This window comes from Lemur catta, chromosome 4 (assembly GCF_020740605.2).
Source record: "Lemur catta isolate mLemCat1 chromosome 4, mLemCat1.pri, whole genome shotgun sequence".
Classification (NCBI taxonomy): Eukaryota; Metazoa; Chordata; class Mammalia; order Primates; family Lemuridae; genus Lemur; species Lemur catta.
In genome coordinates this window covers 37,302,667-37,315,457 of record NC_059131.1, presented here as the reverse complement: position 1 = coordinate 37,315,457, position 12,791 = coordinate 37,302,667, and the positions used below count along the sequence as shown (strand labels likewise).

The window sequence follows — 12,791 nt, the reverse complement described above, 5'->3', positions numbered from 1 at the left end:
CTCCCCAAGAAGGACGGCAGAGCACAGTCCCACAGCAGTCCGTGTCATTAGCCTGCTGCGTCCGGTTCCTTCTCTTGGGCTGTCCCTACGCAGTGGGGCTCTGACTTTAGAGCCATCACACTTCTGGGCTTCTCACTTAGCAACTGTGTGACTTAGCACAAATTCACTCAACTTCTCTAAGTCTCAGCCTTTCTCTCCACAAAATGAGGATAATCGGAGCTGCCTTGTAGGGTCGGTGTAAGGATCAGAGATTACATAAGTAAGGTGTTGAGCCTGATGTCTAGCATAAAGTTAGCACAAAATAAGTAGAAGATGTTTCATAGCCTAAATCTAAATTCTGAACAATTTGGGATGTGACTCTCCACAGCTTATAAATGAGTTCCTATTTTTATATGCCTTGCTCTCACCTCCCCTATGTGTCGGTAAATCCCTTGAGGACGAACTCTGCATTTTAGACCTCAGTTTCACCCACAGCACCTACTGCTGCATACTACCAGGCACAGAGCAGCCCTTTAATACATTCCTGATCAATAATCAATTGCCTCCCAACCCCGGTGAATACCCATGGCAAGGCCTGTCAGCGCTCTTTCCCCTGTCCCAGCAGGGGCCAACATGTCACAGCACCAGGGTTACCTGAGGTATCCTCAGGGAAGGGAAGATTGTTGTGAGGAAAGGCAAAAGGCCCTGTGTGAAGTCAAAATACATTAATCTTTTTTTTTTTAAGTTTTTTTATTTCAGCATATTATGGGAGTATAAATGTTTAGGTTACATATATTGCCTTTGCCCCACCCAAGTCAGAGCTTCAAGCGTGTCCATCCCCCCAGAGGGTGCACACTGCACCCATTAAGTGTGTATATACCCATCCCCTCCCCCCCCCCCCCCCGCTATCTGCTTGACACCTAATTAATGTTATTACTATATGTGCACTTAAGTGTTGATCAGTGAATACCAATTTGATGGTCAGTACATGCGGTGCTTGTTTTTCCATTCTTGGGATACTTCACTTAGATTAGTGACTTTGTTTTGTCTGCTTTTTGCTAGAAAGCATTTCAATATTTGGTTGCAGCATAGATCCATCCAGGATAATACAAGCGGTGCTATATCACCATTGTCTTTTGTGGCTGAGTAGAACTCCATGGTATACATATACCACATTTTATTAATCCACTCATGTATTGATGGGCACTGGGTTGCTTCCCCACCTTTGCAATTATGAATTGTGCTGCTGTAAACATTCTAGCACAGACGTTTTTTTCATAGAATGTCTTTTGTTCCTTTGGGTAGATGCCCAGTAATGGGATTGCTGGATGAAATGGTAGTTTTACTTGTAGCTCTTGGAAGTATCTCCATATTACTTTCCACAGAGGTTGTACTAGTTTGCAGTCCCACCAGCAGCATAGGAGGGTTCCTATCTCTCCATATCCACGCCAACATTTATTGTTTTGGGACTTTCTGATAAAGGCCATTTTCACTGGAGATAAGTAATAGATCATTGTGGTTTTGATTTGCATTTCCATGATGATTAGAGATGTTGAGCATTTTTTCATGTGTTTGTTGGCCATTAGTCTATCTGCATTTGAAAAGTTTCTGTTCATGTCCTTTGACCACTTTTTCATAGGGTTGTTTGATTTTTTTTCTTGCTGATTTTCCTGGATTCTATATAAATTCTAGTTATCAGCCCTATAAAGACTGATACTGGCCGGGCGCGGTGGCTCACGCCTGTAATCCTAGCTCTGGGAGGCTGAGGCGGGTGGATCGCTCGAGGTCAGGAGTTCGAGACCAGCCTGAGCAAGAGTGAGACCCCGTCTCTACTAAAAATAGAAAGAAATTATCTGGCCAACTAAAAATATATATACAAAAAAAAAAAATTAGCCGGGCATGGTGGCTCATGCCTGTAGTCCCAGCTACTCGGGAGGCTGAGGCAGTAGGATCGCTTAAGCCCAGGAGTCTGAGGTTGCTGTGAGCTAGGCTGATGCCACGGCACTCACTCTAGCCCGGGCAACAGAGTGAGACTCTGTCTCAAAAAAAAAAAAAAAAAAAAAAGACTGATACTTTCTGCCATTCCGTAGGTTGGTTGTTTGCTCTCATGATAGTTTCCTTGGCTGTGCAGAAGCTTTTTAATTTTATCAGGTCCCATTTATTTATTTTTGTTGTTTCTGTGATTGCCTTTGAGGTCTTCTTCATAAATTCTTTCTTTGAAAGCAGTGAAATTTCACTGCTTTTCTTTTTTTAAACATGATTATAAATAATGGAAACTTAGTACTATTTTGCTTCATTCCAAAGTATGAAAATAAAAAATGGGCCTTGGATTTTCAGCTTGCAGTTCTGTGGTGCTAACAACTGATACTCCTGCTTTCATAAATGACAATCCTACCCCAAAATGCTGTTATGTGTTGAATATGTATATATGGTGCATACATATATACATATTTAAAATATTTTATTTAACTAGAAGCTTGATAGGTTTAAGTGTGTACAAGAACCAGATAAACTAGGAAATTGTCAAATCTATTTATCTTCACTGTCAACTCAGCTTAAAATCAGTGTTTCTGCAAGTGCTACAGCATACATAGTTTGCTATAATGCTATATTTTAATTTGACTATATTCTTGTGAAATAAAAAAAATATGATTCAGGGGCCGGGCGCGGTGGCTCATGCCTGTAATCCTAGCACTCTGGGAGGCTGAGGTAGGAGGATCGCTCGAGGTCAGGAGTTCGAGACCAGCCTAAGAGTGAGACCCCATCTCTGCTAAAAAATAGAAAGAAATTAGCTGGACAACTAAAAATATTTAGGAAAAATTAGCCGGGCATGATGGCGCATGCCTGTAGTCCCAGCTACTCAGTAGGCTGAGGCAGGAGGATTACTTAAACCCAGGAGTTTGAGGTTGCTGTGAGCTACTCTGACACCACGGCACTCTAGCCAGGGCAAAAGAGCGAGACTCTGTCTCCAAAAAAAAAAAAAAAAAGGGAAGAGGCAGTGTACCAGACTGGTACACATCATCTCCTAGGGCTAGGCTTCTTTGGTAGATGTTGGGTATAGATTTATATTAATACTGGCCTCATTACAAGCATGGCTTGAGTTTTTAATGAAACTTTCCATGATCAAATCAGAGTCTACGGCTTCCCCTCCATCCCACTGGCTCCTAGTGTGAGAACACATGAAACACATGACTTTCATATCCGTGCATACCACTTCCCAAGCATGCTTTGCTTTCACTTCCGCTTACTCTGAAACCTAGAAATGTGAGGATCAAAACACTGACCCAAACAGAGTTTGCTACAATGAAACTGTGATTCAGATTCACTCCACTTTATTTTTAAAGGAGCCTGGGACTTTCTATGTCTCTCTATGAGAAATTAAACTAATGCAAGAAATTCAAAATCCACCTTGTTCACTCAGAAGCACCAAATTCCCCAACAAGCTTACAAAAACATTTTTCTTTCCCCTGTTATTAGTCTTCATAGTAACACTTTTGTTGATATAAATGTGCCCATACAGCTCATTTGTTCTCCGAAGTGGTCAAGGACGGGTCGGAGAAGGCATGTCTTCACTGAGCCCGCAGTAGGGTGACCTTGGATCTCCTCAAGTCCTGAGTGGGAGAATGGCTCCAAAAGGGGAAACGCAGGTCAGTGAGGATAAATATTGTCAATGCCATCATTGTGGTGACCAGCTCAGGTAGGGTCAGTGGCGTGTAGGTCCAAATACTCATGTGACCAAAGTTGTCTGCATACCCTTTCCCCACATAAGAAAATGGGAACTTGCCATCAACAAGACTCAGTTTTGCAGTAATGAAAAGTCTGTTTTTCCTTTTCATGACAACAGCTGTGAGGAGGGTATGATCCTACATTCACACCAGGCTCCCTCACTGCACTTTCACACATGCATCTCATTTTGTCTTCAGAGGAGCCCTGTAAGTTGTGTTCAAACCCCCGTTTTAGAGAAGAAACAGACTTCCAGATGATTACAGATGTCCCAGCATCCCACAGTAGTGACAAAGCTTTGACCAGAGCCCGGGTCTCCCAACTCCAGCATCCTGCTCCTTCCTTTGCTGGCCTTAAGAATAGGCAATGCAGACAATCAGCTAGCTGCATGGCATCCTAAAAGATGAGCCTTTTCATACCTCCTAACACTCTGAGTACTCTCCCAAGTGCCTCTTCTTAGCCTCCACTGCCAGTGTCCAATGAACTTATCCTGCACAGGTCCAGCAGTCATCACTGGCACCCATCCTGAGCCCCCATCCTGGGTGCAGTTGTATAGATTGTGCACTGCTCAACCCAAGAGGGCTAATTCACATTATGGCTCACATAGCTGTCCTGTCTCAGTATGCAAAAGGTGTGCCATGGCCCATCAGGCCAGGTGTGGCTGGTTGTGGACATGGTCTACTAGGCTCATGTATAATATCCTGCTACACTTACATAATCTTATCTTATCTTTACCATAAATTATGTGATAGAATAGAACAATAAAATATCAACAAATAAAGCCTAATATGTAAAAAAGAGTACATTAAGAACTATAATTAACATTCTATCAATAATGTGGATTCAAGGATGCTAACTTGAAAGATTTAGTGTTCAAATATCATCATGTTTTATTGAAAATTCATAAGCTATACCTTTATACTCTTGCCATATTACAAGGAGTTTTTATTCCTGCCATAAATCTCATCGTATACTTTACTAAAGCCTATAATATTATAGCAAGGCTACCTTAGACTCACATAACCAATTGAAACTACAGGATGATAATGTGTAAAAGAGAGAATTTGTTTTTTAAAATAAACATAAACCTACCAAATAAGAATTTCTGAAAGGAGAATAAATGTCTTTGATTATTTTATAATGTCATAATTTTAAAAACACCAGCGTACATTATTTTCCCTCTTGGGTTACCATTATGCTGAGCTAGTAACTGAATGAACTACTAACAGCTGATAATGGATCTTCAACATGATTGTTGTCAGCCTCTCAGTTGGAGTAACTTGTTCTTTGAAAATATGAAAAAAAGTAAAAATTACCTACCATGGACAATGATGTCCTTTAAATGCTTAGGTACCTATGGTAAATTGTTGGCAAAAGTGGCTGCAATTATTTCTATCTTCGCACACCACGTTTCAAAGTAACACTGTGTTTCTTCCATCAAGAAGTGGTGTCTGTTTCCCCAGTTCGTGAATCTGGTCTGGGCTTGTGTCTTGGAGTGGTCAATAGACCACAGCAGAAGTTATGGTTTCTGAGCCCCTTGGAATGCCCCTGTGTTGTAAATATCACCAAGGTAGCCTGCTGGGGATGTGGAGCAGAGCTAAGTCATCCCAGCCGATGCCATCTTTGACCAACCAGACCCCAACTGACCACAGACACATGAGCAAACCCAGCCAAGTCTAAAACTTCTCAACCAAGACCAAACTGCCAAACCCCAGAACCAAAAATAAAATAGTGGGGTTTTTCTCCAGACATGATGATTTGAGGTTGTTTGTTAAGTATCGAAATCTGTCTCAATATATGAGAGAGAAAAATATCATGTTCTATTCTTTAGATCTAGTTTCCTTTCTGCAGAAGAGTCCCTAGTACAAATGTTTCTACCTAAACTCACTTTATAGTCCTATTTGTAGGATTTTATTCTTTATGTAGCTACTTTCTTCACCATTAGGACAGTTTTTTTCTCAGCCAAAAATACACACACAGGTGTTTTTCCACTGACCCCAGAGACCTTATCTTCACAGGACTGCCTTATAAAGAAAAAAAATTGGCTTAGAAATCAATGTTTTAGATTTATTTATATGTCATTTTAAATTTCTAACCTGTGAAAAATTCTTGATTAAGAATTATATACAGTTCTGTGAAATCATTAAAGTCCAAGGAATAAAAGCTGCCTGAAAAAACTGTGTTTAGTCTCCCAGGCCAGCAATACAAAGGCATGCTACTGCTTCATTGTTGAGATTTGAGAAACTTTTAAGTTATGAAATCATGAAATTAAAACAGACCTTGATATTCTAGTAGAATTCTTAAGAAATAGATTTCTAAGATAAGAGTCATAATCATCACCACCTGATGGTTGCATAGTTCTTTTCTTTACAATTTATTTTTATTTTTTATTTTTTTATTTTTTTTGAGACAGAGTCTCACTCTCTTGCCCAGGCTAGAGTGCCGTGGCATCAACCTAGCTCACAGCAACCTCAAAAACTCCTGGGCTTAAGCAATCCTAGTAACTCAGCCTCCTGAGTAGCTGAGACTACAGGCATGCGCCACCATGCCTGGTTAATTTTTTCTATATATATTTTTAGTTGTCCATATAATTTCTTTCTGGTTTTAGTAAAGACGGGGGGTCTCGCTTTTGCTCAGAGCTGGTCTCGAACTCCTGACCTTGAGCGATCCACCCGCCTTGGCCTCCCAGAGTGCTAGGATTACAGGCGTGAGCCACCGTGCTCTGCCCCGTGGATCAATTCTTGAGTGAACTAATTTAACTGTTCATGTTAGCCAAAATTGTTAACAATATAAAGTCCATATAGATACTGCCCTTAATTTCCAGTTCCAGAATTAGAATGAATCAGTTGCTCCCAGCAAAAGCTAGGGAACAACTTCAGCTTCAAAATCATTTGCTTCTGTTTTTCTCTTGATGATTTAATCCATTCATTACATGTCATCTTTCCTTGTTGAGGCAGGGGAGAGGGGAAGGAAGAGTGGGATAGAGATATATTTTTAACATTTTCATGGAGCTCAATTTTATGCAACTGATTATCTAAAGATGGTGTGGAAACTAATTTAAGCAGGTAATAAGTTGTAGCCAGGATCTTAGAGAATATTCTGTCTTCTAATCTTCATAGAATCTAGAGTTGAAAGTAGAAAGCTACTTTACTAAAAGTGTTGCCAAACGTTCCTCAGATCCCTCACCATCAAGGAGATTGGGAATGCCAACAAAAGTGCCAGGGCTGTCACCTACAGAGGACATATAAAACTAAGTTAAAAGCATTGATTAAATAAATTCACTTGTGCCAACTGCCAAGAGGGTAAGGGCAGTCTTCAGAGCCTGGAAATGAGAGAAGCCAGAGGGGATATGCATGAGGGGGTGGACGTGCTGGCATTTACTAAACCTCCACTGGAAACATTGGCCATTCTTTAGGTCATCAGATCAGTCAATTAACTCTGCAGATAACCCTGTCAGAAGTGTCTCCCACCTACGGAGATCTGCCTGGGGCTTGCTAACCCACCTGCTTGTTTCTGAGTAATGTCATTTTTGGTTATTAATTACGGCAAGAAAAAGGATCAATGATTGCAACCCAGAAGGTCTAGTTTTATGTCAAATGGGTTGGAGGAAGAAGTGGATGCTAAAAATTGAAGATTAGGTCCCAGCCCTTCACTTATCAATATTCACTTAGATGTGTGTCATATTGTGGGTTGTCTTTTTTGGAGAAAGTCAATCATGTCACACTGTTGAGAAGAGACTGGTGACCAGCAGGGACACTTCTGCAGTGAAATAATACAAACTATTCCAGACGTGTATCAAGGTTCTTTTTGCTGTCTTATTTGGGTCAGGGTATAAGAAACCCAATGTCAAAGGATAAGGGAGTAGCTTATCTAGCCCCAGAAATCACTGCTGGCACACAGGGGTTTCATTATTGTGCTAGAAATGACCAAAATAAATAAATAAAAAGCATCCCCTGGTGGGTCATGTGACCTTACCAGTTCTCAAGGCGGATCCCTTCTCATAAGGGCACTGTGTGGAGCCTCTGAAATCTGCAGAGATTTTTCTCTGCAAATGCAGGAAGAAAGCAAGTGGATGGGTACATAAGCATGGCCTTGCTCCTGGTCTCTTTGTTAGCATTCCTGAGCATGGGCTCAGGATGTCATCATCGGATCTGTCACTGCTCTAACAGGGTTTTTCTCTGCCAAGAGAGCAAGGTGACAGAGATTCCCCCCGACCTCCCCAGGAATGCGGTTGAACTGTGAGTATCAGACGGAGCGGGAATAGCTGCGTGGCTGGCATTTGTGCATTGAGTGCTATTATTATTTTCACATTAGGGTGGTATCTGTTGAGCTGAAATATTTCTGCCTTGACCGAAGTCTTGAATAAAACAACAAACTCCCCCAGCGCAACACTCCTGCCTGTAGCTTTCCAAGTATCTTAAGGGTGAGAGTTTGTATCAGCATTTGTTGGGGAAGGGCAGTGTAGAAACCTAAGTCTACAGGCAAAGGAAAGAGTTTTTAATCATTTCAACACATGTCCTTTGGGGTTTCATAATCTCTTTACTGGAAGCAGAAGAGTAAAATGAAGGCAAAGTAGAAACTTACGATACGTAGAATTAGAGGTAGAAAGGTGGCTTTGATGTAACCAGAATACACGATTTGTGTCTCCTGAGGACACTGAGTTAAAGAATGTCAGAGTCTTTGTAGCTTTGAAGCCACCAACCAATAATTTCAGAGCTGAGATTCTGCTTTTGGGGGAAAAAGGGAGGTGGAGGAGAGGGGAAGGGGTATAAAGAAAAAAAAAAAGGAAGGAAGGAAGGAGAGAGAAATATAGGATAATCTTTGATATAGCTGGGAAAATGGGATTCCAACTTTAGATATTCTAACAGGAAGTAGATAGACTCCTAACATCGGACAAAGAACTTAGACACCATCTCACTCTCTCTTCATTTTACAAATTAGGAATACGGTGTTGGAAGAGGAAAGAGAATTGCCCAAACTCCCACAGTGATTGGAGGCTGAGCCAAAACTAGAAATCAGGTGTTTTGATTCACAGTCTACAGCTTCCCCCCAACACCCCTGTGTCTGACTGTGTTAGAACAACAGTGAGGCAGGGCTATTTAATTTTCCAGTTATGACTTCCCCTAAGAACTGGCAAGTTGTGACTCAGAAATTGTAGATACGCTTATTGCTTTTATTCCGAGGATTTTAAACAGAAGCCACTATTCTGGGTGGAGGCCTGTTTCAACTTTTGTCCCCTCAAGCTATTGATGACTTTTATTTTATTGCAAAAGGTGGTCATTTTTTCAGTTCAGTTGCCCCATTGACACTCGAACATGTTGGTGTTGCGTCTCAGATTTTCACTCACGGATGAGTTGCAGACTTGCAGGCTTGATTGGTTCTGCTTGCCCCATTTCCCCTTGACATCGCGAGTCTTCAGGTCTTATCCAGAGGCAGCTGCAGAGACAGGGAAAATAACTGGCCAGCTCTGTGTTTTGACTACACTGACTCAGATAAGACAGTTAGTCCTGATTATGCTGAAGACTGAGCCTGTGTACAAAGGCAGTCTGGTTTATTAGGTCAGTATAAGCACAGGAGAATACCAACGTGCCTGAGCTCCTTTAAAGAAGCCGTGTGCTCCTCAGTGACTTTGAACAATTAGTTAACCCCTTCTGAGCTTCAGGTTCCTCACTTCTGAAGTGATTTTAATGTAACCTGCTTGGTTGAATTGTCCTGAACATTAAAAGATGGAGAACTCCTTCCCCAATCCCCAACCCTGCCAATTTCTACCTCTCCTGGACCTACTCCACTTCTTTCAATGCTTCCCTGTAGGCCAGGAAGCAGTATGCACTTGCTAAAGCAGATAGCCCCAAACAGAGTCTAATTTTAGGGTGACACTCCTCTATCCCCAAAACTTTCTTCTACACTAAGCTGTGTGCTTTTTGAAATCTCCTTACCAGAAGAGTTTTTTCATGTTGCTTAGAAAATACAGGGAAAAAAGAAAAAGAGGAAGGTAGCGAGGGAAGAAGGAAAGAAAGAAAGAAAAGGAAGGAAGGAAGGAAGGAAAGAAGGAAGGGAGGGAGCCTCAGGAGAATAAGAAAAAAAGAACAAATGAATGAAAGAAAGTAAGTTCACCCTTACATCTCAAACCCCCAGAGAGTGTGTGTGTATGAAATAGTGCAGGAGGAGCCAGAGTATGATTTTATTTTAAATCATACTAAGGTATAAATGACTAAAACCATCTCTGGCCAAGAGTATTTTGGAACAGAGGAAAGAGAGTATATGATATTGAGATATTATGGAAAGAGATAGTGGGAGAGAATGTATTAGAGCACCAGAAACAAACTCTCACATTCTTGACAAAGGCCAGCTCTGGGTCAACTCTTTATTTAGGTGTGTGTAATGGAGGACAAAGTCATATAACACTAAGAGGAAAGAAAGTGCTTGCCCGTTTTTGGCAGTTTCTGCCACCGGAGGAAGAAGTATGGTTGTTGGAGAGCTTTGGGGACTAAAGAATCTTGAGAAGATTCTTTTCTTTGCACACTCACTGATAAAGCTTGAGTTGGAGCATCCTAGAGTTGACAATATTCCTGGCAACGGGTATTGAGGAAAAGAAGAGAAATGTTTATCTGGCTGTTAAATAAAAAAGGAAAATTATTTGAGGATCTTTTTTAGTTGAGGGTGCTAATCACTGATAAGCAGAGAAAATGTCAAGTGAACTAGAACCCAGACATTCTGTTAGAGTGAAAAAGCAATTTTCTTTATTTTTGCTTCCTTAAAAGGATTGAATCAGGGTTATCTGGATGGAACATTGGCAGAAAAGAGATGAAATAGCCTGTTCAACTAAGTATTTCTAATTCCCTTTGCAGTCTCCCAAGTTTGGGTATCAACTTTAATGATGATCACATCAGGTGTAGGTGGATGGAATAGCTGGGCTTCATTGACTGCAATTGTTTTATTAATAAAACATGTCAAAACTTCATTATTACTCAGGCACACCTGATGGGGGAGACTACATTTTTGGATTTTTATCCTATGATTTCATCCACCTTACAGCAGTTCCATATCATTTCATATATCTGCCAGCTGTCACCAGAGATTGCTAACTCCCTGTGATCTGCACATGCTGATCTGCACATGTGTCCACTAAAAGGAAACAGAAGCACCATCAGCGGGCAGGAGGATTCCTTTTACTAAAGGACTCCTACTATTTGCTTTATGCTTTATACGTACTACTTCATTAAAACTTCACAGTAAGACTGCAAGTTTGGTATTATTGCTCTGTTTTCCAAATGAGGCAAACTGAAGCACAGAGGGGTTGAACTACTTTAGGCAGAGTCGTTCCTGCAGCTGCTGGGTGGCAGAGCTGGGATCCAATTTGAGTCTTTTATATCTTCTCTGCATGTTGTGTACAATGAACATCTTCTGACTCCTTTCCTTGCCTCTTCTGGGGGGGAAAAAAAGGCCTTTAGATCTCTGGTCCAAACTCAGAGATCAGCTTTATGGGTCCAAACTCAGAGATCAGCTTTATGGATTCTATAGTCTCTTTTTGAAACTACTTATCTGTATCATAGTAGCGGTAAAGCAGTCACATAAAACAGAAATGAATAAACATGGATGTGTTCCAACAAAACTTTATTTATGGACACTGAAATTTGACTTTCATATATTTTCATGTCACAAAAAATATTATTTTGATTTTTTTTCAATCATGTAAAACAGTGAAAAAATTTTTAGTTCATGGGCCATGGAAAAAACATGGGGCAAGCCAGATTTGCCCCACAGCTTGTGCATTGTCCACTTCTGGTTTTGACTATAGCTGAGAGAGTGGGTTTAGTGTTACCAGCTTAAGTGGGGTTGAAGCAGCCTGAGACAACATGGCACCACGGAGAAAGTACTAAACTTGGTAAGCAGGTAAGGAACTGGGGCAGTTCTGAGGTAGTATTCACAGGTCAGCCTTTAACTGGTTCTGACAAGTCAGAGATGGTATAAGGTCTAGACTCTGAGAGACCTGAGTTTAAAACAAGGCTGTGCCCTTAAATTTTAGCTATGTTACCTGGGCCTTAGGCTGGATAATGGAAATTACAATGTGTACCTAACTGGAAGAGTTGCTATCGGGATTAAATGAAACAATTCAGGGAAAACCCTTAGCATAATGTCTCTCACATTTTTGTTGCTATTAATGATGATGATGTTGTTCTCGTCTGTAAAATACCAGGCAAAAACCACTCGTCACAGAGGGCCTTCAGGGGGATCAAATCAGTGAATAGTATGAGAATGATTTGGAAAATTGATTAAAAGATCTTTATAATTCTGAGATGGTTTATAGTCTCCTGCTTGTTTAAGAATAATCTTCTCCTTCCAGTGGCTGTAGCACTTAATCTTGATGCACTTACTTTCTAAGAAAATGTATTCCTTAAGGCTGTCACTATTTGCCAAGAACTCAGGGAGCAGGTTCATTCTGGCCATGGTCAAATGAATTTTGATTTCTAACTTATCTCAGAAACTCAGCTTCACCTGGAGGCAGTCAGTGAATCTAGGAAGGTCCCTTTGATCTTGCTTTATTCTTCCTAGAGTTAGAATTCCTAAGAAGAATACAAACACTCATTCTAAATCTGAAGTCTTAAGTCTAAGCAACAGTATGGATACCATGATCTTTTTCTTCAGCAGGGTCAGATGACCATAACAGTAAAGAAGAGAAAGATCACTGATGGTCGTCCTTGGCTTAGGAGACTTGCTCTGGGATTATATTGTAGACTGCCTGTGTCGAACCCCCTCCTCACAGCCAGTTCCCATATCTCCTTGCAATCTCATTTGACTAGCACTTTTAATTATCTAGTTATATCTTTTTTCTTTTAATTTGACTAGCCCTTTTCATTATCTAGTTGTATCTTTTTTCTTTTTATTTTCTTTCTTCCCCTTATCCTTATTTTGTTGTCTTGGTCTAGATCATTTTCCATAACTATCGGTTATTATTTAATTAGGAGTTTTAAAGTATGTCTAGTTTAGTCTGTCCTTAATGGGTCCTTGGTTTTGAGGGAGATATCGGTGTTGTATACAAAAAGGGATGCCTTGGCTATGCCAATTACTTCTGTGATCTCCAAGAATTG

General features: G+C 40.7%; 1 protein-coding gene across 3 annotated transcripts in view; it reads left to right on the top strand.

Moving 5' to 3' along the window:
• The first annotated feature begins 7,691 nt into the window (after positions 1-7,691).
• FSHR (follicle stimulating hormone receptor) overlaps positions 7,692-12,791 on the top strand; it is a 168,061-nt gene continuing 162,961 nt past the window's right edge. For 2 of the 3 annotated variants that reach the window (XM_045548870.1, XM_045548867.1), the window contains exon 1: positions 7,692-7,940. In XM_045548870.1, coding sequence (XP_045404826.1) covers positions 7,789-7,940 — 152 coding nt within the window. In that variant the 5' untranslated portion in view covers positions 7,692-7,788. The remainder of the gene's footprint in view (positions 7,941-12,791) is intronic. The other variant, XM_045548871.1, reaches the window with a different exon arrangement.